We start from the raw sequence: 26,660 nt of genomic DNA on the forward strand, positions 1-26,660 counted from the left end.
TCCCACGACAGCTTAATTTCTTTAAGAGCTCTTTTGGGAGAGTGTTTTGGAGACCCAAGTGCCCCCTGAGGACCACATCCTATGTACACAGAGACTGACATCCTCAAAGAGCAGTATGGGCTCGTGCCTCCAAACTGCCCACTCAAAAGCCACATGGAATCTCCCATTGCACCGTGCTTATTCTGGTTTCTGTTATTTCAAGCCTTTATTTTCCTTTCTAATGACTTGCCCTTTTATAGAACGCAGCCTCGTTGCTTTGTAGCTTCCTGGTTCCCACTGGAACTTTCTGAACATTAGAATCGTATTTAGCAACAGCGACTTCTGGGTGGATGGATGGATGGCTGCAATTCTCACCCAAGCCACTCACTGGCAATCCTTTCCAGCGCTCCTTCTGGCTCCTTAAGCTTTCCTATGATGGCTCTGTCATAAAACCTGCTCGTGTCATGCCCCACCAGGCTATCTAGAAAGCTTTTTGCTTCTCACACTGTCATGATTTATGTTTGTGTCTTAAGGATGTTTTCCCCAAACCTCCTCAGTCTGCTTTTTACTTTTAACTTCCCAGAGTTTGCATTCTTTATTTTCATTCTCATGTATGTATGCAGTTTTTGCATCTTCACGGGTCTCATTGTTTCAAGCACTCCCCTGCTCTCCCCTGTTGAAGCACATCATCACCTCTGATAAAAGCTCTGAGCTCTGGGATGGATTTACACTGATGTAACCCATGTTTGAGCAGCCTTCATGCTGCATAAGCCACAAACCCCTCCAGGTATGTGTGTGCTATTCCTGAGCGGCCCACCTTGCATGTCCCTTTTTATGTTAAGAATTACTCTACAGATCTCCCTTTAGCTCTCTCCAGATCAGTCTCCTTGGATTACTGCTTGACGGCACCACATCTCCGAGGTACCAGTTTGGTGATGTGAATGCTTGAGGACAGAGACCAGGCACCCATCTCCTCTCCCCATCTAAGTCACTGACACAGGGACCACGGGGAGGTTGAAAAAGAGAAAACCCTGGAAAGCCACTGGGCCAGCAGCCAGCTGGGAGTGCAGGAGTCACGTAAAGCTCCCAGCTGAGGAGCCACCACGGTCCTTGACCCTGTGGGAGGCCTGAGAACGGCCATGGTGCAGGAGCTGGGATGGAAGGGGGTCCCGGGCAGCCCAATAGCCCTGCATCCTCTGCCACGTAGCAGAGCATGAGGACGTGGGTGCTCTGCAGCTGCTGAAATCTCAGTTGTGTGAAGGGTGCTGGTTCCTAGGGACAGCTGTGCCCCAACATGATGCGTTCCCTGAGGTGGCACCAGGAGATGCAGCCAGGCTGGAAGGCAGAATTTCAACACAGCCATCATAGACCAGTCACAGGGTTTTATTCAAGGTCTCAGTTCAAGGAATTGTTTGAATTATAAAACGCTTACCCAGGTTTGCACCCCAGCTCCCCACTGTCCATGCAGACACCCCGCTATTATCCCATACATTCATCCTCAGCCCAGAAGAGCATCTGGAAGGTCAGCCAACTGCTTCTTGCCCATGTCTTTTGCTCTATGTGCCCGGCTGCGGCACTGCCTTTCCCAGCTGATGGATGGCTTTGTTCTCCAGCACCTGTACCTTCTCCCCACTCGGCTGCAGCACGCTGGCCACCATTGCCCTGGCCACCGTTTCTATGGGCACTGAGTAAGCAGTGGGGCAGAACCGGGCACCGAATCCCAGAACCCGCTGCATGATCCACTCAGCGGGGCGGAACTCCTGGCGTGCACACAGCAGTATCCTGCAGGACAAGGAGGTGAAGTGGGTCAGGCTGCAGAGCCCAACCCAACTGGAAAACCTGCACTGGGCCCAAGTGCCTTCTGCAGGGTCTTGGAACGTGAGTGGGCTGATCCTTTGGAGCTCCTTTTACCCACAGTGTTGCCAAAATCAGGATGCTGGTCCTCTCAGGTTGAGTATGGCTGAAAGGACACAGGAAAGCAGCCCCTCCACACAGGCTGACCTCCAGGTGATATTAAGCTTCAACTGAAGTCCCCCAACCTCTGCTTTTTAGAGGTTGCAGGTAGGAGCTGTGTGTGACCCTGGGGGCTCTCTTCACTTCCTTTCCAACCCTCCCCTAACATACCCTGCCCATGGCCCCATCTCCCAGCCCTGCCCTGGCTCTGTGTCCCCTCTGCTACTCACGCTGGCCGAAGAATGGTGCAACGGTCAAAGCCGACAGCCTCAACCAGTTTCTCCACTTCTCCCTGTCACAGTGGGGACAAAACAAGTTGAGGATGATGAGGGAGATGGAAGAGCTGAGCTGTGGGCAGGACACAGTGTCTGGCTGGTGCTGCATCCTACCCCAGGACCCCCAGTGCACAGTACAGCCACAGGACATGGCCGTAGCACTGGGTCTGAGAGGCGTGGATTTAGCTCCCAGGCTCCTATAATTTGGCAAAGGTAAAATGAACACACAAAGGAAAGCCGAGTTGGTGGCAGGGAAAAATATGGACACAGATAAGGAGAAGCAGAAGACCTGCTCACAGGTAAGTGGTCAAAGAGCAGCAGTGGCTGACCCTTCCCCACTTGCCCAGCTACAGTCCCACCAGCCTCTGGAAGGCTATGAGCACACGTCCTCAGTCTTGCATCACCTCTGTACCAGCCACCCTTCAGGTATTGCCCAACACACAACGGGTTTGTGCTAGTGAGCACTGAGTAATCTCCAGATAACTTAGGAGAGGAGGGTTGCAATAAGAAGGGCACAGGGCACCCAAACTGTTAGGAGCCAGGTATGGGTGGCCATGGGTAAAGGTCACTCCTCCCAGCATGACAAAGCCAGGGCCACAACCATGCCTGAGGAGAGGGGTTTCTTGGAGGGCAGGGAAGGAAAAGCTGACCCTGCTCAAAATGCAAAGCATTTGGCCAAGATCCCAGTAGCCAAAGAAGAAGGCAGGGCAGCGCAGGGACCCAAATGGGGTAAATGGATGGGTCAGCAGAGACCGCAGAAATTCAGTCACAACAAAAACAAAACCCAGCTGCAGAGTGACAGCTCTAGGAAGCTCTCTAGGAACGGAGTGTCAGCGCCGGACAGCCAAACAGCAGCCAGCAGCGCTCCCTTGTAGCCACAACGCTAACTGCAGCAGCAGCGCGCACAGCGGGTGGAGCAGGGCATTGCGGGGTGGCAACGGGATGCTGCCCAGCCCGGGCACTGCCGTTGTGAGATACTGCAGGCAGGAGCAAGTCCTGCAAGAGTGAGTGGTTCTCAGTAGTGTAAGGATGCTGAGCGCCTGCTGTCTGCCTTTTAGGACGCAGCAGGGCACGCTGCTGTGCTGCCAGCCCATCTCCTGAGCTCTCTGTTCCCCATCACCACGAGAGTCCTGGGGCCTCTGGACCCTCTGCAGCCTCAGCCCCAGCTTCGTTTCTCAATGTCCCCACATCTCCATCTCTAGGAGCACGCCCAGCTTCACGCCTCACCTTCACCCGCAGGTACAGGAAGCTGCTGCGCTCGTTCGCACCCTGGGAGGACTGCAGGACGAAGTGCTTGCAGCCCCCTGCCCGCGCCAGCTCGGCCGCTTGTGCCACGTAGTCCCGGTCCACACGGACAAAGCCATCCTAGGGCAGGGCAGGGAGCGGGCTCAGCGACCTCTCACCGAGCAGCACCCCACTGGGAACAGAGGCACCCACGGCGCATTCCCCAGGGCTGAGCATCTCTCTGGGCGCGGTGATGCCCAGTGACACCCTGGGACCAGCCGGGGCCACTCACCGCACCCGCCTTGCTCCTGGTGGTGCCCAGGCAGCAGAAACCCACGTCGTGGCCGCGGAAGGCATCGGCGTGCTCTCCCAGTCGCTCGAAGTCCACCACCGCCTGCTCCTAGGGGAGGCACGTGGGTCAGGACGGCACCTCCAGCACGGACCCCGCCACCCCCGGCCCACAACGCACCACGGCAACGCCGCTCCCCTCGGGCAGGCTCAGCTGCCGCCGCCCGATCACCGTCACCCTGCTGAAGGGCCGCTGTGCGAATAGCTCCTTCAGCAGAGCCTGGCCCGTCGCCCCCGAGGCTCCCAGCACGAAGCAGGAACCTCCGCTGCTCGGTGCCGCCATGCTTAGGGGAGGTGCCGCGCTGCAGGCCGGGCTGCGCTGCTGCTGTTGTTGTTACTGCTGCTGCGGCTGCTTTCCCCGCCTGCCCCAGTGCTCCGCCCTGCTGTGACGACTGTTGCGGAGCCAGGCGTTGAGCAGGCTTGCAAGTGTCACCGGGATGGATGACAGCGCGTCATGCCAGCGGGGGTGGCAGCAGAACGTTCACACCCTCAGCCTGTGCTTCCCCTATGCTGGAGTCAGCGCAGTGAGAGCTCTCATAGGGAGCGTCCTGGAGGTCACCTCGCTGTGTATCCCCAGAGAGATGTCACAGCAGGGGCACACGGCTTTCGAGCATTAAAGCCTTCAGGGCAGCACAGTGTGAGGCAGCCTTGCCCCGGAGGCAGGCAGTGAGTCACCCCCTGACTCCAGCTCATGGTGCTCACAGCTCAGTGGTGATGGCAGCCCCAGCCAGCTGTGCCTTTCCGGGCATAGACAGCTTCCCAGGGCCGTGGGGTGCCCGATCCCGTTTGTCCTGATTCCTGGGAAGGGAGGTGTGCAGCCTGACTGGCTGCTTTCGGGATCAGCCCAACAGTTTTCCATCCTGCTGAGTTCTCTCCTTGGTGAGGAGTGAGCCTGGATCCCTGCAGCACGTGCCACGTGAGGGCCATGACGTGTACCATGAGCATCACCCAGATAATGGTCAGCATCCCGCTCAGCCTGCCGGTCACTGCCTACACCCCATCCAACAGGCTGCACCCCACCACCACAAGCTTGCCCGGTGCTGGGGTGCCCGTGTTCACTGCAGCATGGATGCACGGTGCCGACGCAATGCAGCATTCGACAACACAGCCGAGCCTGCTGCCTGCTGCCCCGACTGGATGGCAGCGCTGCCTGACACCCTGCCGCTCTCCCGCCTCTCCATCCCCGGCACACACGACTCCCTCAGCCTGTTTGGTGGCCGGCGCCTGCGTTGCCAGAGCTGGGGCTTGGAGGCCCAGCTGGCGGCTGGCGTGCGCTTCCTGGACGTGCGCTGCAAGCTGGAGAGGGGCGAGCTGCGCGTCTATCACCTGTGTACCTTCCAGCGGGTCAGCCTGCGGGGCGTCCTGCGTCGCACCCTGCGCTTCCTCCGCTCCCACCCCGGCGAGGCTGTGCTGATGCGCATCAAGGAGGAGCTGCCCCTCTTCCCTCGGCCCCGCTTCGCTGCGAGGCTCCAGCGCTGCCTGCTGGAAGAAAGCCGGGGCCGGCTGTGGTGCCGAGAGGAGGTGCCCACACTGGGCCAGGTGCGGGGCAAGATCGTGGTGCTGGAGGCGCTGGAGCAGGCAGTGCTGGGCATCCCCTATGAGCGGCTGAGCATCAGCGATGCGTGGAATGTGCTCTCGCTGGAGAGGAAATGGGCACGAGCACAGCGGCACCTGGACACAGCAGCCAGTGGGGACCCTGCCACCATGCACCTCACCTTCTGCTCCGGCAATGGGCTCTTCACCTACCCCGAGGACGTGGCCCGCTTCGTCAACCCTAAGTGCTACCAACACCTGCAGCGCTGCTCAGGGAAGCCAATGTGCTGGGGAGTGGTCATTTTGGACTTCCCTGGGGCAGGCCTGCTCCAGCTCATCATTGAGAGCAACACCTTAGGGACAAATGGAGGTGTGCCAGAGGCCCCCAGCACCCCTCAGACATCCCAGAGGCAGCGGGGACAAATGCTGCGGGTGGCACCACTGGGGCCAGTGTCCCCCATTCTGTGGGCAGCCTCACGTGCCAGCCGACGGACATCAAAGCGGAAGGGTGCCCGGAGATCCTGCACAGCAATGAGACACCTCTATGTGACATCCGTGTGACAACGGTGGGGCTGGCAGTCAGAGCTGAGCGGCCCTGAGCTGCCCCTGAGCATGGCATTCCTCCAGGAGCCAGGTATGGTGTTGGTGAGGTGGGGGCGATCCTCGGTGTGGGTCTGGGCCAGCAAAATCCTCAGTGGAGCTGGGGCTAAAATCAGTCATAGAACCATTTGAGTTGGAAGGGACTCTTAAAGGTGATCTGGCATGCAGTGAACAGGGACACCCATAGCTCCATCAGGTGCTCAGAGCCCCATCCAGCCTGACCTTAGCAGAGGTGCCCTGCTAACCTGTGCCACTGCCTCACCACCCTTACTGAATAAACTTCTTCCTTATTTCCAATCTAATTTCCTCTCTTTTAGTTTGAAACTATTTCCTCTTGTCCAATCACAGCAGAGCCTACTAATGAGACTGTCCACTTCAGGGACAGGTGATGGGATGGAGTGGAAAGGTCCTGTTCTTAAATGCATCCAGAAAAGAGCAATGGGGCTGTGAGGGATCTGAAGCACGAGTCTTATTAGGAAACATTTGCCAGTGTGGTTGGGCACTGGAACAGGCTGCCCAGGTGGGGTCACCATATCTGGAGGTGTTCAGGAACCATGGAGGTATGGCACTGAATGAAGGGCATGTTCAGTGGGCATGGTGGGTGTGGGTTGGGGTTGGACTAAACAATTCCGTGATTCTATGATAAAACACAGATGTGGGAAGTCAGAACGTGGAGAAGGAGGAATTCATTTCAAAGTGACAGCAAAATACTGGGACTGCCCTCATTATTTTAGGTGGAGTTCTTTTCTTTGCAGAGTCTCGCCCCAAAAATGAGGACTGTGAGAGAGGAACCAGCCACCCTGAGACAAACAGCAGGACCAGAATGCAGGAGAGACGTCTTCACAGTTCTGCACCTAGAAAGCAGCGAGGAGACGAACACTTTCCAAGGAACAAGGTCCTCAAGAGCACAAAAATAACCAAAGTCCCAGGGCAGAAAGCATCACAGCACTGTTGGTGCTGAACACTAGAGGGTGCTTGCCTGAGGCTGGAAGGAGAGGAAAACTCAGCCCTCAGCTGCCAAAAGGTGAAGAATGAACGTGCTCAAGGATGCTTCTGTGCGCAGGAAAATGGAGCTGGCCTCGCTGCATGGCCAGGACTGCCTCCGGATATCCTGGCAGGAGGACAGGATATTGTTTGCTCTGTGGGGCTGGCAGTGGCCATAGGCATGGCTCTAGTGGCTGAATGCGTTCACCTGCTCATCTGCATGGCTCTTTGCGGAACTGTACGGCTGCAGAGCCAGATCTGCTGGCGAGAGAGTCAGATGGGCTTCACAGAGCCAGAGTGAGGGGAAGGGAAGAGGCAGAGGGGAACAAAAACATGCTGGGGGAACAGGAAGCAGAATCCGCCTCTGGGCTTGCCCTCTTGAAATAAGAAGACTGCATTAAAGCATTAAACCAGACTGTTGCAGTAGCAGTGGTGATGTCTGGGGGACACGAGGCAGCACCACGAGGGCAGTGAGTAGGGCTGGGTGGGACCGGATGCCCCAGGCTGCACTCATGCTGATAGGCAGGGCCTCTTGTTTACTGCTCACAACACCAGCACTGAGATAAGTTTCCATTATCTCCACCCCCACCATCCTGTTTGGCAAATCGTTACCCGTGCCAGGCATGTGCTGCTGCAGCCAGGCAACAGGAGCCAGCTCCAGGGGTGCACAAATGGCAGCGATGCCATATGGCTCTTTGTCCTTTTGTTGCAGGGTGAAGGCACAAGGCTGAGATCTCCAGGGTCAGAGAAATGGCTCTGAGGGGGATTAACAGGGCAAGAGGGACATGCTGTGGTAGGCAGGGGCCCCGAAGCCCCCAGCACCTTGCAGCCAGCATTGTTCCACCTGGGGCATGCCAGGAACATTTGAGGACAACCCCATCCTGGCTCAGCAAATCAGTGCCACCATCTTGCCCTGCCCTGGTTGGGGTGATATTTGAGTAAACATGTCTTCCTGTGGCCCAACTGTTACCACTTTCAGATTCCGAGAAAGATTGTGCTGTGTGCCACACTTCAGGGGCACTGAGGTGAGATGTACTCAGAGGCACCTCCCAGCTCGGGACAACTTTGGGGACAAAAAGCCCCCATGGTGGCACTGTAGAGGGGGAGCCATCTCCAGCCCATGCCCAGGAGGTATCTTCAAAGCATCCTGGCTAGGTGCAGGGTCTGGAAATGGGGTGGCATGGGGGGAGGAGAGGGGAGTGGGAGCAGGGCTGTACCTGATGGCTGCACCCCTTGGGGGTGCCCCATATCTCCGTGTCCTGGGGACCACAGGAGGTGCCTAGGAATGTGCCTGTGGTGTTGTCAGAGGCAGCTGCTCCATTCAGGCTGCGTCAGGGTGAGTCGGTTCCTTTGCGGTTTGCAGGGAACATTGCTCAAGAAGAGGAGAGGGCTGTAACCACACAGGGATGGGGCCTCCGCCAAAAACAAGAGCAGTGTGCATGGGGAGGGGCTCCTCCCAAGTGTCAGGGGAGCACCCCACTCAGCCTCACAATGCTGATATTTGCCCAGGAGCTGGCCCTGAAAGGCACCAGCAAAACAGGATTACCCCTGGGATTGTCTGTCTCCCAGGAGAGCTGCAGAACTGATTTCAGTCCTCATTCCCCTCTGTCACATATACCCTTCTCCTTTACATATAAAGCATGGGTTCAGGGCTGCATCCTTCTCCTTGCAGTGTCCACCTTCAGGTCTCGGCCAGTTCACTTCTGCTTTTACAGCAACACCAGAAACTATTTGTAATGACAAAAATAAAGGTGAGAATGTTTCTTTTCTATTGTTCTGCCCTGCTGTGCCCTGTGCCAGTGGAAGTGAAACCTGCAGGGGCACAGCCCATTTTCTTCCTGCCCTCCCCTGGGGTTGAGCATCCAGCAACACCCCTCTGACTGTCCTACTGCAGCAGCAGCTTGTCCTGCTCAGGGGACTGTGGCTTCCTGAAGTGTCCCCCTGCCCAGCAGCCCCCCATCATCCTCTCTGCCCACTGGGATGTCATTCCCTGTCCCAAGCTACAATTTCTGCATGGGAGCTGGCAAAGCGAATGCTGCTGGGTCACTGCATGAGCAGAAAGAGGGAGAATTGCACTAAAGCATTTTGCAAGGATGATAACAAAGGACAGGAACAGAATTTCATTTACATTGGCCAAGGAGAAAGTCACTGTAATGAGTTATGGATTTTGGGGATGGGTTCCTGCTTTTGTGTCATGGGAGTCCCACTGGGGCATCATTTATTTCTCTTGGAACTGGAACATGCATGTGACCCAAAGGGCTCTTGCCTTGGCTTTAGCTGGAAGTGAGCAGACTAATTCCCTCAGAAAACCCTGCCAAAATGGTATTACTTAGAAGCAGAACATGTAAAAATAGATAGATGGTGATGCTGCACACAATGGGCACCTTCCTGAAGCATCGGTAGAAGTTCATAAAGGAACAGGGGGGAAGTTCTCCCATCCTGTTTTTGGACCTTTCTCATAAAGATTTTAACAGGCAGAAACAGGAAAATACATTGTACAACTAATTGGCCTTGAGTGGTATATGACAATTCACAGCCTGCAACAGGATCCAGGAGCTGCGCACCACGTTCCTGCTCTGCCTGCTGCAGGTCCACACATCTCATCCTACCCTGTCCTCTCTTTGTTGCTGCCACCGACATGGTGGGTTGGAGGGCTCTGGGTGGCTGCACACCAGGCTGGCCGCTCACTGGGGTCTAAGTCTCCAGCTGGCAGCAGTTTCCTGGCGGTGGGGGAACACAGCAGGGCAGGATGCGGGCTGGCAGCAGGGCTGGGTCAGGAGGGGAAGAGACTGGGGGGAGGGAGCGATGCTCTGAGGCTTGAAGGAAGCGTGAGCAGTGCTGCCTGCCCAGGGCAAGGTGCAGCAGGCACCCCGCAGCACCACTGTGGTAGGTCTGCCTTTTTCTTCCCATGGGGACAGCGGGGTCTGCTCGTGTAGGGGGCAGGGAGGGTTGCGGGTGGGTACCCTGCAGCTGACAAGAATGCATGCTCATGCCCTTCTCTCCAGCATGCAGGGCACCACTGTGGGACAGCACTAAGCTCGGAGGATGTGGGCTCTCAGCTCTTGTGGTGTCTGCTGCCTGAGCATCGCTGCCTTCACATGTGGTAAGGTGCCCACCATGACCCTGAGGGAAACTGGAGAAGGGCAGCGGAGTTATTTTGGGGGCCCCACAGGCACATGGCTTTGGTGCCTGTAGGATATTTCCTTTGCACATTGGCACCGCATGGGGCAAGGAATGTGCTCTGTCCTAGAAATCCTGTGTGGTGTGGCTCAGTCTACAAAAGACCTTTTGCAAATCAGCAGAAGAGCAAAGGCAAAAGTAGAAGTGTCAGGAGGAGACTGAGGTTTAGGTCTGCAAGGAAAACAAAAATGCAAATGCACCTTGAGTGCTGCAAGCACTGTGCCCAGCTGCACAGGGCTGGAGGCATGGGGGCTGCCAGGGCTGCTAATGGAACCCAGGTGGGACTCAGCTAAGGTGTGTGGGGATAAGACTGAGCACGTGGGGCTGCAGGAGCTGGAAGAATGAGGTAAGAGTGTGTCTGCATGACAGGAAGGTTGTTGACATGCTCCCTGGTCTTTCCTGGGGTCTGGTCTTCCTTGGGATACTTAGGGGAGTTGGTGGGGCCAGAGCAGGTTCCTAGTGGTTGCCTGGGGAGCTCTAGGAAATGAGGAGCTGGGCTGCTTTTGAAGAGCACCTTTTTCTTGGTTTTGTTTAACAAAATGGGTAGTTGGATCTTCCACAAGGAAAACCAGACAAACTGTAGGGATTTTGCATAGGAAAATGTATAATAACTGGCTGAGCTAAAGCCCTGGTTAGATTTGTGAAGCCCTGTATTTGCATATAACATGCAGTGCCCAGACCTTTGCCTTCATAATGAAAGCGTAAGATGTGCTCTCCTGTAACAGGGTACCTCAGGCCTGTTGCTTGGAGTGACTTTGCTCCCCACCTTGCTTTTGGTCTGCTTTCCACAGCTGCAGGCATACTTGCATCTAGGGAGAAGAGAGGAAGCTTTTTGGGGGGCAAAAACTTCTCGATTACATCAAGTTGTGGTGTGAAACAGAAGCAGTATTTCATCAAAATGCCTTCCACTTCTGGGTGTGGGTTCCAGTTAATCTGGGCTTTGCCTTCACTGGTGGGCATGGCCAGGATATAAACTGCTTTCTGCAAGGCTGTGTTTTGCAATGCAGTGTTCTGCAGCTATTTGGGCCACCTCTGGATCAGGTGTGCAGCATGGCGTAAGGATGCTTTTGGGTGTGGGGGCATGCTTGGGCTTGTTTCTTGTGCAAAACCGATCCTCCTGTAGTATTGTAAATTACATACAGAAGGGAAAACAAACAACCAAACAACAAAACCACACATGTGGTACCATTTTACATTTGCAGAAGGAGATGTGCTTTTAGGAACTCTTTGGGAGATGTTTATGGGGAGGGAAGCCCCAGCTCTTTCCCACCTTCCTCATTTCTCTGCTGCCCCTCTGCCCCACCATGACTCATTCTGCCATGCTGGATCCTGACACATCTCCATGTCCCCTCTTTGAACTTTGTTCTCATCCACACTTCCCCCATTTTTAGCTTCCAGTTGCTGGTGGCTCTTGGCCCTGGTGCCAGCCTCAGGTCCACGCTGACCCTGTACCCAGCCCTGCACTGTCTTCCTGCAGTGATCCCAGACTACATCCTCTCCTGCAGGCATGGTGATGCAGGTGGGAGCCTGGACATACAACTACAGCAAGGAGGACTTTGAGTGGAACACTGCCAGGCAATACTGCCAGGAGTTCTTCACTGACCTGGTGGCCATCCAGAACAAGGAGGAGATTGAATACCTCAATCGTACCCTGCCCTATCATAGCAAATACTACTGGCTTGGCATCCGCAAGCGGAGGGGTGTCTGGACCTGGGTGGGTACAGAGAAGGTGCTGACAGAGGAAGAAGCCAACTGGGCCACTGGGGAGCCCAACAACCGCAGGTCCAACCAGGATTGTGTGGAGATCTACATCAAGCGGCAGACAGAGGCAGGCAAGTGGAACGATGAGCCTTGTACGAAGAAGAAGAAGGCACTGTGCTACAAGGGTGAGTGGTGAGAACACGGGGAGGGCTGGGAGCAGGGCAGAGCACCCCTTGATGACGGTCAATGTGTGCAGTCTCCTGCCAGCCCCTGCTCTGTGGCCTGCATGGTGATTGTGTGGAGGTCATCCAGAGCTACAAGTGTGAGTGCCACCCTGGCTTTGAAGGGGACAACTGTGAGAATGGTAAGTACCCATTAGGCTCTTCTTGGGGCTGAGGTGCTTGTCTTGGATGGTGCTTGCAGCTGTGTATTCCAAAAAGACCCTTCTTTTTTTGGAGAGCTCAAGCCCCAGCAAAGCACATGATTCTGTCGTGCTGCTGACAGGCTGTGGCCACATCTCTCCTAGCTGTGCAGTGCCCTATACTCAAGCCCGGAGGAGCGTACATGAACTGTAGCCATCCCTTTGGAGACTTCAGATACAACTCCACCTGCACCTTCTGGTGCCCAGAGGGGTTTGAACGGCGAGGTGTGCATGAGCTGCAGTGCTTGGATGAGCGGCAGTGGTCGGCAGAGATCCCCACGTGCATAGGTAGGGACTGCCATGGACTGGGGCTCTGGAGCATGGAACTGATGTTCAGCATCATTTCCACAGTGGGTTCTGGTGTGTAGATGCAGCAAACCCTTGCAATTTTCCATGTGCTGATGCTCGCTCCCTATTTGTGTTGGGGCAAAACTGGCGTCCTGGCACCTCCGTTGTCTGAGAGGCATTGACTGCTCCTCAAGAAGCTGCTGGCCACTTCAGAAGGACTTGAAGAAGAGGAATGGGAGCTGTCACACGGCTGGGGGAAGGGTGCACTCTGACTGGGTTAGGTAGAAGGGCAAAAGGCAGTGAGATGGGGAGGAACAGGGCAGGCAGGAAACCACTGTGGGGAGAAAGCCGCAAAAGAAATGAGCTGTGGTGTGTTTTGCAGAGAAAGTCTTCCTGTTGGCATCTTGAGGGCTTGTAGCTGCTCTGCTGGTACCCCAGAGGCACTGAGCTATTTTGGGCTGGGGTTTGTGTGGAGCCTTGCTCCATCTACTCTGTACAACAGGTCTACGTGTGTGTACAAGGATATGACAAACTGAGACCTGAAGCATGTAAAAGGCACAAAGGGGTATCTCCTGTATGGAGAGCCCCAGCAGTATGCGTGCCTTTAAAGCTAGCAGATTGCCTTGCAGTTAGTGCTGCCAGAGAGGAGGGGTAAGTAGGCTGGTGGCCCAGGGATTTCTGCTCCTAAGGGAGCAGGGACCAAGGGCTGCTGTGATGTCAGTTTTGTGGAAGTCCCCCCGTGCACCATCCAGCAAGTTGCCCTGACCTTTCCTGCTCCTGACTTTCCAAGTTCCCGCATCTGGTTTTCCAGAGCACAGCTGTTTTTTCCTGCTTGACGTATGATTGATTTTTCTTTTCTGCTAATTTTGGCTGACGTGGTTGCCAATGCTGATAACAGGGCTGTGCTAGTGAGTGTTGCCAATTGGGTTTATTCCAACACCAAGAACAGGTTCTGACTGTGGAAGGGCTGGATGTGCCCTGGGCACAACAGGGACGTGGGAGAGGCTGTGGTGCACAGCTGAGGGTGCCTGGTCAGAGCCCCTCTCTCACTACAAAGACAGAGCCAGTGTGTCTGGGTGCTGGGTTGGAAGGTGGGCATCCTATAGGGAAACAGGCTCTGTTTAAGGCGTCCATGGTCTTTTGCCATGGTAACCCAGAGAATGCCAGGGATAAACCAGGTCCTGGTACAGAAGTAACTGCTTCTCATGTGGGGCAAAAATCACTGGACCAACAGTTCTACCACTGTGTCCAAGGAAGTGAGGCTTGCCATCTGGTATTGAGGTAAGAAAGGAAGATCAAAGACATGTCACCACAAATTGGAGTTTATTAGGTTGGGATTAAGCACTAATCTCTGTATTCAGTTCTACCCAAATCCTGTCCTGAGACCTTCTCTCTTGCAGCTGTCACCTGCCCGGTGCTCAGTGCAACAGAGCATGGAGAGCTGAACTGCTCCCATGTCCATGGAAACTTCACCTTCGGCTCCAAGTGTGACCATTCCTGCCAACCAGGCTTTGAACTCATGGGGCAACAGAGAAGTGAGTGCACGGCCAGTGGAACCTGGACTGAGGATGCTCCACAGTGCAAAGGTAGAGCTGTTGGTAAAGATGTTACTGGCCTGAGATTGGCCCTGGCTTGTTCTCAGCTTCATTAGCCTTCTCATCCCAGAAGCTGAGCCTTGCAGCTCCCTGTCTCCTGCTTGAGGTGTGCTTCTTTTACTTCTCAGCCGTCACCTGCCCAGTGCTCAGTGCTCCAGAGCATGGAGAGCTGAACTGCTCCCACCTCCATGGGAACTTCACCTTTGGCTCCACATGTGGCTTCTCCTGTCAGCCAGGCTTTGAACTCATGGGGCCACAGCACCATGAGTGCTTGGCCAATGGAATCTGGAACGGAGACACCCCACAATGCAAAGGTAGAGCTGCTAGTAAAGGTGCTACTGGCCTGAGATTGGCCCTGGCATGTTCTTAGCTTCATTAGCCTTCTTATCCCAGAATCTGAGCCTTGCAGATCCCTGGCTCCTGCTTGAGGTGTGCTTCTTTTACTTCTCAGCCGTCACCTGCCCGGTGCTCAGTGCTCCAGAGCATGGAGAGCTGAACTGCTCCCATGTCCATGGGAACTTCACCTTTGGCACCACATGTGGCTTCTCCTGTCAGCCAGGCTTTGAACTCATGGGGCCTCAGCACCATGAGTGCTTGGCCAATGGAACCTGGAATGGGGACAGCCCACAATGCAAAGGTAGAGCTGTCGGTAATGATGTTACTGGCCTGAGATTGGCCTTGTGATGTTCTCAGCTTCATTAGCCTTCTCATCCCAGAAGCTGAGTCTTGCAGCTCCCTGTCTCCTGCTTGAGGTGTGCTTCTTTTACTTCTCAGCTGTCACCTGCCCAGTGCTCAGTGCTCCAGCGCATGGAGAGCTGAACTGCTCCCACCTCCATGGGAACTTCACCTTTGGCACCACGTGTGGCTTCTCCTGCCAGCCAGGCTTTGAGCTGATGGGGTCACAGAGTCACGAGTGCTTGGCCACAGGGAACTGGACTGAGGAAATTCCACAATGCAAAGGTAGAGATGCTGATAGAGCTTTGGGACAACACTATAATACTCTTCATCCTCTTGGTCACAACATTTCAATCCTACAGTAACCTGGCTCCTGCTTGAAGTGTGCCTCTTTCCCCTGCAGCTGTCACCTGCCCAGTGCTCAGTGCTCCAGAGCATGGAGAGCTGAACTGCTCCCATGTCCATGGAAACTTCACCTTTGGCTCCAAGTGTGACCATTCCTGCCAACCAGGCTTTGAACTCATGGGGCTACAGAGAAGTGAGTGCACGGCCAGTGGAACCTGGACTGAGGACACCCCACAGTGCAAAGGTAGAGCTGTTGGTAAAGATGTTACTGGCCTGAGATTGGCCCTGGGATGTTCTCAGCTTCATTAGCCTTCTCATCCTAGAAGCTGAGCCTTGCAGATCCCTGTCTCCTGCTTGAGGTGTGCTTCTTTTACTTCTCAGCCGTCACCTGCCCAGTGCTCAGTGCTCCAGAGCATGGAGAGCTGAACTGCTCCCACCTCCATGGGAACTTCACCTTTGGCTCCACATGTTACTTCTCCTGCCAGCCAGGCTTTGAACTCATGGGGCCACAGCACCATGAGTGCACAGCCAAGGGGATCTGGAATGGGGACGCCCCACGGTGCAAAGGTAGAGCTGTTGGTAATGACGTTACTGGTCTGAGATTGGCCTTGTGATGTTCTCAGCTTCATTAGCCTTCTTATCCCAGAAGCTGTGCCTTGCAACTTCCTGGCTCCTGCTTGAGGTGTGCTTCTTTTACTTCTCAGCCATCACCTGCCCGGTGCTCAGTGCTCCAGAGCATGGAGAGCTGAACTGCTCCCACCTCCATGGAAATTTCACCTTTGGCACCACATGTGGCTTCTCTTGTCAGCCAGGATTTGAGCTGATGGGGACGCAGAGTCACAAGTGCTTGGCCACGGGGAACTGGACTGAGGACATTCCACAATGTAAAGGTAGAGATGCTGATAGAGCTTTGGGATGACACTAGGATGTTCTTTAGCCTCTTGGTCACAACATTTCAATCCTACAGTAACCTGGCTCCTGCTTGAAGTGTGCCTCTTCCCCTGCAGCTGTCACCTGTCCAGTGCTCAGTGCTCCAGAGCATGGAGAGCTGAACTGCTCCCATGTCCATGGAAACTTCACCTTTGGCTCCACATGTTACTTCTCCTGCCAGCGAGGCTTTGAAATCATGGGGCCTCAGCACCATGAGTGCACAGCCAAGGGGATCTGGAATGGGGACACCCCACAGTGCAAAGGTAGAGCTGTCAGTAAAGATGTTACTGGCCTGAGATTGGCCCTGGGATGTTCTCAGGTTCATTAGCTTTCTCATCCCAGAAGCTGAGCCTTGCAGCTCCCTGGCTCCTGCTTCAGGTGTGCTTCTTTTACTTCTCAGCTGTCACCTGCCAGATGCTCAGTGCTCCAGAGCATGGAGAGCTGAACTGCTCCCACCTCCATGGGAACTTCACCTTTGGCACCACATGTTACTTCTCCTGCCAGCCAGGCTTTGAGCTGATGGGGTCACACAGCAGGGACTGCATGGCCACTGGAACCTGGGCCGGGGATGCCTCGCAGTGCCAAGGTAGTGCTGTGGTGGTCACAGAGTTTCCCCTTCCTCAGAATCTGTCCCCAGTCTCCCTCTGTGAGATAAAGGAGCTGAGCCATGTGTGCTCAAGTGGTGTGAGTGGAATGGAGCTGTGTAAGGATGCAGTAAGGGAGCCCCCCATTGCTGCCTTTATCCTGACGCTTTCTGTGACCCCAGTGGGGCTATGCACAGTGGATATACAGCACCATGGGGAGGCAGACCCTCTGAAGTCTCCAGTTCTTCTGAGAACTGCCAGGACAGTGCCCACTGCTCTGTACTAGCAGATTGCTTTCCCCACAATCCCTTTTCCCTCAGCACCTCAGCTCATGGCAGCTCATCAGCTGGCTCTTGTGCCCACATTTCACTGCCAACAATTCTGTCTCATTGATGTTGCTGTTCTGCTCTACCTGCAGCCATCAGCTGTCCGGTGCTGGATGCCCCCAACCACGGCCACCTCTACTGTTCTCATCCATATGGGAACTTCACATTCAACTCCACTTGCACCTTTTCCTGCAAGGAAGGATTTATGCAGATGGGAGCAGAGGTGCTCAGGTGTGCAGCAACAGGGAACTGGACCAGGCAACCCCCACTCTGTGAAGGTATGGTGGGGCTGCGCTTCCGAGCCTCCTATGGTGTATCTTGAGGGTGGAGGAGGCACCCAGCAGCTTTGCTTCTGTGTAATCCCTCTGATAACAACCTGAGTGTTTGCGGGTCTTTTTCAGAGGATTCTTCTGCCTTTTTAAAACAAGTTCTGGTTTACACCAGCACCAGTGCTCTGGCAGCAGCTGGCCTTGTGCTCTCCGGAACGCTCATCGCCTTGCTTGCCAAGCAGCTCAGTGACAGAGGTACTGAAACACCCGCAGCCAGTGGGTACTTTGGCTAGGGATTCTCAGACCAGGAGGTTACAGAGCCCCAAGGAAAGTGGGTTGATGAAAAGAGTTTATAGATGTGACTGTTTCAGTCCATGTCCTGTGTGCTGTGGGTTGGCCCAGTCTAACAGCAGTTCCCCACTGAGAGGCACCAGCTACAACTTGGGGGCAGAGCCAGAAAAGCACCATCGTTGTTGAAGGGGGAAAAGGCAATTATCCCAGCATGAGATGGAATGGGGCTGCGTGACAAATCTGTTTCTGCTTGTCAAATCTTACTGCTGCCTCTCAGGCCCTTCACTAAAAAGATCTGACTCTTTCTTTTATACCTGCACTCTCCATGGACACTTCAACACTGCTCTCAGAGGAGAAGAAAAAGCTCCTTAACCCCACCAGGTAAGACTTATACTTGGCAGAAGGGTCTCTACCTGCAGACAGGTGGGTATCTCTGTGGACAACTCCCTACTACCATCACCTCTGTCTGCACATGAGTGGTTGCCTTTACAGCAGTAAAGGTAGCCTCTAATGGGTGCAGCCCCTGGGGGGAAATGGCTAAGATACAAGTACTTTCCTCATGCAAGCATGATGTTTCCTATTTCTTTTCATTTCTTACCCTAAGCTGACGCTCTGTGTTTTTTCCCAGTGACCTAGGGGCACCAGGCATCTTCACCAACGCAGCCTATGACTCCACCTTGTAAGGTGAATGCCAGCTCAGTGCTTGCAGCACATTGGAAGGTGTGCGTGAAAAATCATCTCCTTCTGGGCAGCAAGTGGGCTTATCTGAGGGGAAAACTCGGGGAGGGGAAGCCCAGCCCCACCACCCCACCTCACTTATGTCACTTCTTCCATCTCAGGTGAAGTAGAGCCAGGAGCCCTGTCCCCACCAGCACCAAGCCCTGACGGTACTTCGCTTTGCCCTGCAGACCCTCGCTGCCTGCTGGCTTGAAGCTGCTCTAAGGGGCTGGGACTGCAAAGCTCCGTGCCCACACTAGCCTATACCCACGCGTGGGCAAGGCCTCTGAAGAGCAGCAGGGGCGTGGAAAAGCGGACTGTAGCCCCGTTTCCTCCCCGGCTTGCTGCTGGGGCCGTGCCCGTGCCAAGGGGCGCTCAATAAACACCTTTGCCCTCGACCTTGCTCCGCGTGTGCTCAATGCGAGGCGGTCACCACGTGGGTGCGGAGCGCGACGGGGGCGGGCCTAGAATTGTCCTCCTGCGGCTGCCGTATGGGGGCGGGGCTTTAGCCGGAAGTATACGTGTTCGGGAGTAGGAAGGAGGAAGCGATGGCGGCGGCGAAGGCCGAGTGGGAGCCCGCGGGGCTGCTGCCGGCGGCGGGGGGCGGCCTTGACTGGGGTAAGAGCGGCTGGGCCGGGGGCGGGAGGGGTACGAGGCCGGGTGGAGCTCGGCTCCCTTCTGCGCAGCCGGTGCTGAGGCCGCTGTCTCCCCGCAGAGACGGTGCTGGGCGAGGAGCTGGGCGAGCTGCTCGGTGCTGCGGAGTCGCGGCGTGCTGCGAGGGATGAACCAGACGTGAGTACCGTGCTGTCATTTACTACGTGCTTCCAGATCCGATGATGAAAGAGCACTAAGCGTTCAATGGAGAGGAAGAGTGATGGCAGCGAGTCACCAATCCTGTATGTTATTCAGGGCGGTTTAGTGACTGCACTTAGAACTTTTGCTTTTCAAATTACTGACAGCAGTACAGCCATTAGTGGTATTCCTGAAATGCTCGTGTCCTACAGCTCCAAGCTTTAAAAGAAGCCTTGTCTCATGTAAGGTACTGGAATAGGCTCCCCAGGGAGGTGGTTGAATCACCATCCCTGGATGTGTTTAAGAGCCGTTTGGATGTGGTACTCAGGGATATGATTTAGCAGAGGATTTTTTAGAGATGGGGTACTGGTTAGGCTGTGGTTGGACTTGATGATCTTCAAGGTCTTTTCCAACCTGGGTAATTCTATGATTCTATTTCAGTTCAGAATGTGCCGCTCAAGGCTGTTATCTCTGTGCTCCTTAGGCCAACTGAAGCAACAGTCCCCTTGCTTGACCAGAAACATAAGCATGAGAGTGTAACAGCTGATGGTCTCAGTGTATATTGTGTTCTTATCTTGTTTCTCTTTCTGAACAGTCATTTCAGGACAACGATCTGTATAACTTCCATTTTGACTTGGATTTGATGTCCTGGGACTCGGACCTTTGGAATATTGCAAGCCACTCTTTTTCAGGTAACTTACTAGCTGAATTTGGCAGGTATGATAGTTCCATCCTGCTCCACAAGGGTGAGCTGTTACAGCTTTATGGTGCTGATGAGAAGTATCTTTAATCTCACAATTTTCTGCTGCGTCTTGCTTTGGGAATTAAATAGCTGGTGTAGAGTGATGTTCCTTACTGATTTGCTCTTATTAAAGACTTGTACAGAGAAAAATTATTTATCTTTTGCAGATGCAAATGTGAAGACGGAGCCCTTATCACCAGCCCCATCATCTTGTTCAGTCCCTTCTCCATCATCTGTGGACTCTCCAGTGCAGAATGTGCCTGTATGCAGAAACCTCCATGTAACACAGATAGCAAGATTAACTCAGGCCCAGCTGAGACAAGCTAAAAAAGCATTGATTAATCTATTTGGTCAACTTCATAGCATGAGATGAAATTGTTTTTGTTTTTCAACCCTTGTAAAAACAACTTTCCTTCAATTATGTTTTCCTTCTTCTAGTCCTGCAATCCATTCCTAAAAAAGCATGCTCAGTTCTGTTTCCTCAGTTGTGTCTACTGGCCTGTTTGCCAAGCAAAATACCTTCTAAAGGCGTTTGAGTCTAGCAGTTGCTGGTCTCTTCACTCTTTTGTTCTGCTGGTATGGAATGTTGCTGCTTTGGTTGTCAGTGGTACCTGGCACTGACTAGAATAAGATAGCAAAGGAAAGCCTTTCTATTTCTTTCTATTTCCTGCAGTAGTAACACCTGTGATGAAAGACGTTTGTACTCTGAATTTCTAGTAGTCACTTTTATCCATTTCTGAAACAGCAGTCTCGTCTACTTTCTGTTTGCAGGATGATATGGACTTCAGCTGCAGTTCCCAGATGTCTCCTATCTCCCTCTACTGCAAGAGCTCCAGAAGCCCCGCATCCCCTGAAGGAGATGCAGAGAAGAAACCAATTGTTGGCATCACTTCTCGGTCTGGTATGAGAGATTGAGCTACTTAAATTCCACACCAATGGATACATCAGTTTTAATGGATATAAATGGATAATGAAACATACCAAAGGCCATGTTATCACTACTGAAGTTTTTCACTTTAGAATTTCTGATCCAATTCTTTCTCTTTCTTTTCCTAGTGAATAATTCTGTGAAGACTCTGAAGAGATGTGGTCAGACAGTGTCTAGGCCATCGATACAACCAAAACCTCTTTTGCCTGCTGTACCTGAGGCTCAGGCTAACCTTGGCATCCCAGCTAAAACCATCATTATTCAGACGCTCCCAACACTTGTGCCACTGCCAAAGCATCAGCCAGTTGTTAACATCCAGCCAGCACCTCCTAAAGGTAGATGAATTGTCATCATGGAGCCAGGTCCTGGGGGTAAACACCATGTCTGTTTGGGATAGTCTCTAGATTGAAGTTAGATTTGGCAGGTGAAACAGGAGGGCTAGGATTAAAAAGAAGAGTAATGCATGCTTTGCTGAAAAAGCTTTTGCTGAGAAAATGGCCTATATATTTCTTACATAGCTGTGTGAAAAACAACAGGTTCCTGTGGAATGGATCTTTTGCTCTGCTCTACTTGTGATTGGCAAGTGATACATAAGGTTAATCCAGTCGTGCTCTTGTTTTAACCAAAGGAGGCTCAGTAGAGTCAGTTAGGATGGCTGAGTGAAACCTGAAAGCTTGAGAAGGAGCAATAAGCCATTTTCACCCATGTGAAACCCGAGTTTATGTCTTTTTATCTAAATAAATAACATTAAATAAGGTGTTACAAAATCTGCTAAAAGTTAGGAGAGTGGGTGTTAGGAGTTAAGTACTTCCTTAAAACTATAAGCTGATGATAATGAGGCAAATCATTTCATAGTATCATAGTATCGTGCGAGTTGGAAGGGACCTTAGAGATCATCGAGTCCAACTCCCGGGATTCGAGCCCTCTAGTGTAGCAGAGCGGCAGTTATCCACTTGCGCCACAGGGGGGATTCGAACCCGGGCCTCCAGTGTTGCAAGCGGCGGTTCTAACACCGTGCGCCACCGGCGTGTCCATCTGTATGTTTTCATTCCTCTTGTTACTCTGTAACTAGTTTATTTAAGCCTGGTTCTTCATTTCAGAGTCCCACGCATTACTTACTCTTCTGCTAAGAGAGCAGGAATATTACTTTTAATTGCAGAAATAGATGCAGTTGCTTGTTCTCACCACCTGATGGCTGCAGATTCTTGCAATTGACTACACAAGCAATGACTGGAAGGGAAAGGAGATAAATACATTCAGTGAAAGTATCTAGAAATTATTACAATAGTGAAAAATGTCTTTCTTACTAATTGCTCATCCATCAGGAGCTAAGATGTAGCTGGAGAGGCTGACATTTGTTGTAACATGCCTAAGATTGTTAGACTATTTAAAACACAGCTCAGCCCAGTCAGCGTGACCTAATTCTTACTGTCTGATGTTCCAGCTGATAAAATACCATCTGGAATAAGGGATGTCAGAGGTATGAATTTGTTTTCTTATAAATACAGTACTGTTGAGGAGCAGCTTCTTTTCCCTGAGAGTAGCCTCTATGAGGCACTGGAGAGAAAGAACATATTTGCTTTGATGGCACATTTAAAAATTCTATAGTGCTACTCCTGTCACAAAAACCATAGGCATTTCTTTCATTGTTAAAAATTCCCTGCACGTAGCAGAAGATTAAGATGTGCCTTTTAATTTCAAGGAGTGTGAAGAACGATGCCTTTATAGACCCTTTCATGAAAGCTTAGAAGAAGAAAGCACAGTGTTAGACCATCACATGTTCTACGTGTAAAAAAATTGTTGGAAGTATCTCAAATTTACCATTTGAAGTTCTTAAATAGGATAGCGCCAACTTACTGTGCCTTTTAAGATCATCTCTGCAATAAGGAGACCTAATCCTACACCTCAAACATAAGACCTTGGAGTGTTAGGTAAATGACTTCATCTTCCAGAAAGTTGGCTAAGTGTTGTAACACAGAGTCATGCATATTGCTTGGAATGTCAGCTGGAATGTGCTGCTTCTAAAAGGCAGCCAGGTCATCTTGTTACAAAGGATTAAAGAGATGTTCATGTGTTTTCATGCAAGAAAACATTACTCGAGCACCTGCTTGAGTTAAATGTAGTTCTTGGACTGAAATTTCTTGGATCTGAGTGTTCTTAATTCCCTTTCAAAGCTCTTTGGAAATTACCTCATTTCTTCTGCTTGCTTTTCTTTAAGCTCCGTTCAGTTTGTGCGTAGTGTTTCTAATATACAGCAGTACTTTTTTTCCAACAACTTGGTCTAGTCTTAGTGTGAGTTGAGGCGTTAACTTGTGTTTTGAAAGTGTAACTTTGTTCTTCTTTTCATCTTTTGTGTGTGTGTGTGTGTGTGTGTGTATATGAGTCACTTCTGTGCAGTAACGTTTCCTCTGAACACAGCAGTAGAACAGAGATGGACAAAAGGAAGAAGAATAACAATAAGCTGTTTAGGTTCCTTAAAAAGTTGCTTTGTGTGCTTCAAGTTTAGCAATACTGAAGCAAGTAATGTTTCTAAAAAGTGTTGATTTTTGTTTTTTTGGTTTTTTTTTTAATTAAATTTGAAGAGCCATTGGGTTTTGGGAGAGAGACTGAAGTAATGGATTCCCTTAATAGGTATGGTTTGGGTTTGCAAGATGGATTAAGGTTAAGAGCCATGCAGACTTCTTTTGAGACATTTTTCCTTTTCCCCTGTGGAGTATAATAATGCTAAAAATGACTACTGTGAATCAGGGGAGCAAGACTTCCTACCACCTGTATCATTGCTGCTCTATTAACAGATCATATACAAATCCATTTCACGTTCCATACGCTGAGTACTCATGTTTGTTCTCATGTTCTAGGTCAATCAGTGGTGCTTCCTCAGCCTGCAGTGGTGCAGCTGCAGGCTTCTGGGGTGCTTCCTGCCTCCCAGCCAGTCATTGCTGTCACAGGAGGGACCACACAGCTTCACAATCACCCCGTGAGTGCGCTGCCCCCGACTGCTGGTAATGGCTCAACAAATGGCAAAATCACAGTGACTAAACCATTGCTCCAAAGCACCACACCGGCAGTGGGGCTGGATGTAAGTACTGGTTGTGTGATGATAGCCAATAATTTGAGTTTGGCATTAACCAGTTTTCAGTTACCTGCGTACTGAATGTCTTAGGACCACTGGGACACTTCAGACTTTTTTGTTGCCTGAAGTGAAGGAAGGTGTGTTTGGGTGAGGGGACAGATGCTTCTTATTTGTGGCCTTTAGGCTCTCAGGGTATTGTTCTTTGCTGTAGTGTTCCTGGTGCAATTGTTGTGAGCTGTGCCCTATTGCACCTCATTGTGGGGGAGAAAGCAGTGTCCATCCAAAGCAGCATCCATCACATTTTACTGTATTGTGACCCACTTACCTGGCAAGGATCATGAGTTTCACAGTGCTTTTCAGCTGGCAGCAGTTCATTGTGGGTTCTGGCAGAGATGAGAAGTGCTCAGTCATTAGTATTTCCTAAGGACACTCACTCACCATCTGTGCTTCCTCTCTTTCTGAAATAAATTATGTGAGAGGTATTATTAAGGCAATTAATTTTATGCCTTTGAAGTGAAGAAATCAACAAATGTGAACGTTAGGGAAGTTGTTCTTTGCGAAATTCCAAAGGACGCAGGACAAATAAAACTGGAGCAACCTTAAATAACTGCAACTTAATAAGGTGTGATATGGGATACTTAACGTTTGAAGCCTTTAACCCCTCTACTCAGCAGGCAGAAATTAGCATTGCTGTACTAAAGGTAAGTTAGCTGTGCCTATTACCTGTGTGTTAATTTGGCATGAATACAGAACACGGGGGTGATGTCAAGCTGGTTGGGTAACTTTCCAATGCATTAATTATTTGGTAGCTCAGACTCACTTTCTACCCTTTCTTCAATAGTGTCATGCTTTGCAAAAGAATTTCCATCCCAAATGGCCTATTTCTGCTATCAAGAACTGTTCTCATGCACAGAAACAAGCACTGTTCACAGTTTTAATGCAAAGAGGACTCAGGTTCTTCAGATGTTTTTTGTTCTGCCTGTCTTGTTAGTGGTAAAACTGTCCTCTACTAACTTGGAAACTTCAGTTAGACGTTGGATCCAAATCTGGAAAAACAGAGTTGCATCTTTGCTTATGAAGCAGAACTTTGAGGGGTTTCTTCTTGAACAATGGAACTCTTACATAGTTTTCTTGCTGGAAAGCATATCTATCTGGGTGAAGAGATACTGTGTGTTAACAGGCTCATTGGCTGTGCTGGACCAAAACAGAGGTAGATTTATGTAACTATGCAAGAGAACTGCATTAGTATTTTCAAATTGTCTTGCACGTTTTAATTAAAACTTGTAGGATTGTTTTTCAGACACTGTTACCACATACTTTCTAGTGCTGACATTCTCTCCTTTTAACCAAGAGAGAATGGTCTCTGCTGTGTTTTACTTTGTCGTCTTTGTAATAGTGTTTCAAATCTCCTGCTGTTGAGAGTCCTAGTCCACATATCAGTGAACCTGTGTAATGGAGTGTGACTCAGCAAAGCACTTGGCATAAATTTTAGCAGAGCCATTGTTACAGCTTCACTTAACAAAGTGGTGATCTGGGTTGCAGCACCTTTTCATCGTGCGGTTTGTTTGAGGTTCCTCTTGCACACTTGCATCATTTTCTTCTACGTAACTGTGTCCCATTTGTTTTGCCTGGCGTGCCACCTTGGCCACCGGTAGTTCCAGTGCAGGACACTGATTCTCAGAGGCACGTGCCTTCTTTGAAAGGGAATTTTTGTACAGGTTCCTGGCAGCTCGAAATTGCGGGTCACACCTGATGGTAAATTTTCTTTGCTTTTTATGTTCTTGTCTGAGCTGCGTTGTTTTAATTAAAAAAAATAAATTACTTGCTGCAAATAATTCAGGAGCCACACTGCAATGGAAACTTAATTGTTAAGTTCTAAAAGGCAGGAGGAGGTCAGTTAGGGGACATTATTAAATAATAATAGCTAGATATAAAAAGCCAAGCTGAAGTACTCTGTCAGCACTCATTAGATTGTGGCTCCCTGTAATCAGAATGAGTGTGGCACTTTGCCACTGTGTTAATATGAGGTTTAATCGACAAAAGCTCCTAATTGCTGTTACACTTCATATCTATGTCTGTGGCAGTCCATAGTCAAATAGCCTGGGTAATGGCTGGTTGTTTTTTAAAACAATGGTTGTGTGGGTATTTCCACCTAAGGAAGTTCTAAGAAGGCAATTTTAAGACTTGATGTCAGCCTAAATACTGGACATCTTACCTACATTTACCAAAGCATGAAAAAAAACAGCTGCAGCTGCTCTTTGGTACATATTGTGCAACAGCACTTTGAAGAAGAACAAATGTTCCAGGATACAGGCAGCATCAATGGAGTTAAAAAAGAAACATCTTGCAACTGCTGTAGACACCATATGTGGCATTCGGAACTGCACAGATGTAGCTGTCATATGAGCTCTCTAACACATGTTTTTGTTTGCTAATCTAAGCAGATGTTGCAGGCTAAGAAGAAACACTGCAGAACTTTCTTTTTGGGTTTAAGAGGGATAAGCTGTGAGCTTAACACTCAACCCTTCAAGTGGATCAGGTTAAGATCGCTTGGTAGTAATCTGTGCTTGTGAGGGCCCTGAGTGGTGCTCGTCCTGGTGGGCACTTGTCTAGGCAGCTTGCCAGCTGCAGAGGAGTGGAAGGCTTTCATTGCAGTCATTCTTCACTAGGAAACTGGTGGAGGACTTTTCACTACGAAATGGGACAAAAGTCGTGCTGCCTCTGCAAGACACTCTGCCAGCTGGAGGAAAGAAGCTCTTTAAAAAACAGATTGCTGTTTCCATTGCAGTTACATGGTGTGAGGATACAAGCAGTAGGTGTGCAAGGGAGGTCCGGTTCAGCTGTGTCCTTATAGACCCTTCTTATGTTTCCACTCTAGTGAGAAAGAATTCACTTCTAATTCCTAAT

At 51.3% G+C, this 26,660-nt stretch overlaps 4 protein-coding genes across 5 annotated transcripts in view; 3 read left to right on the forward strand and 1 right to left on the reverse strand.

Annotated features, from left to right (window-relative positions):
- Window positions 1-1,337: 1,337 nt before the first annotated feature.
- On the reverse strand, window positions 1,338-4,149 carry HTATIP2 (HIV-1 Tat interactive protein 2). The gene is made up of 5 exons (XM_072342657.1): window positions 3,901-4,149; window positions 3,724-3,831; window positions 3,435-3,572; window positions 2,163-2,224; window positions 1,338-1,761 (listed from the first exon to the last, which is right to left on the reverse strand). Exons 1-5 carry the CDS (start codon window positions 4,060-4,062, stop codon window positions 1,536-1,538), a joined length of 696 nt encoding a protein of 231 aa, XP_072198758.1. The 5' UTR covers window positions 4,063-4,149; the 3' UTR covers window positions 1,338-1,535.
- Window positions 4,150-4,844: 695 nt separating this feature from the next.
- LOC140255829 (1-phosphatidylinositol phosphodiesterase-like) lies at window positions 4,845-5,873 on the forward strand. The gene has a single exon (XM_072343751.1). The coding sequence runs from the start codon at window positions 4,845-4,847 to the stop codon at window positions 5,871-5,873; it is 1,029 nt and encodes a 342-aa protein (XP_072199852.1).
- Window positions 5,874-9,703: 3,830 nt separating this feature from the next.
- LOC140255672 (P-selectin-like) lies at window positions 9,704-18,567 on the forward strand. Its single transcript, XM_072343462.1, has 19 exons — window positions 9,704-9,782; window positions 9,902-9,999; window positions 11,582-11,962; window positions 12,034-12,141; window positions 12,304-12,486; window positions 13,887-14,072; window positions 14,210-14,395; window positions 14,533-14,718; window positions 14,856-15,041; window positions 15,160-15,345; window positions 15,483-15,668; window positions 15,806-15,991; window positions 16,109-16,294; window positions 16,432-16,617; window positions 17,034-17,219; window positions 17,343-17,465; window positions 17,852-17,882; window positions 18,130-18,221; window positions 18,341-18,567. Exons 2-18 carry the CDS (start codon window positions 9,942-9,944, stop codon window positions 18,182-18,184), a joined length of 2,799 nt encoding a protein of 932 aa, XP_072199563.1. The 5' UTR covers window positions 9,704-9,782; window positions 9,902-9,941; the 3' UTR covers window positions 18,185-18,221; window positions 18,341-18,567.
- A 150-nt stretch (window positions 18,568-18,717) lies between these two features.
- The window catches only part of ATF6 (activating transcription factor 6), a 71,087-nt gene continuing 63,144 nt past the window's right edge, over window positions 18,718-26,660 (forward strand). For both annotated transcript variants that reach the window (XM_072343133.1, XM_072343134.1), the window contains exons 1-7: window positions 18,718-18,836; window positions 18,934-19,010; window positions 19,606-19,702; window positions 19,920-20,014; window positions 20,524-20,653; window positions 20,809-21,015; window positions 23,539-23,759. In XM_072343133.1, the coding sequence (XP_072199234.1) occupies window positions 18,767-18,836; window positions 18,934-19,010; window positions 19,606-19,702; window positions 19,920-20,014; window positions 20,524-20,653; window positions 20,809-21,015; window positions 23,539-23,759 (897 nt within the window). In that variant the 5' untranslated portion in view covers window positions 18,718-18,766. The remainder of the gene's footprint in view (window positions 18,837-18,933; window positions 19,011-19,605; window positions 19,703-19,919; window positions 20,015-20,523; window positions 20,654-20,808; window positions 21,016-23,538; window positions 23,760-26,660) is intronic.

The sequence above is a fragment of the Excalfactoria chinensis genome, chromosome 8 (assembly GCF_039878825.1).
Source record: "Excalfactoria chinensis isolate bCotChi1 chromosome 8, bCotChi1.hap2, whole genome shotgun sequence".
NCBI lineage: Eukaryota > Metazoa > Chordata > Aves > Galliformes > Phasianidae > Excalfactoria > Excalfactoria chinensis.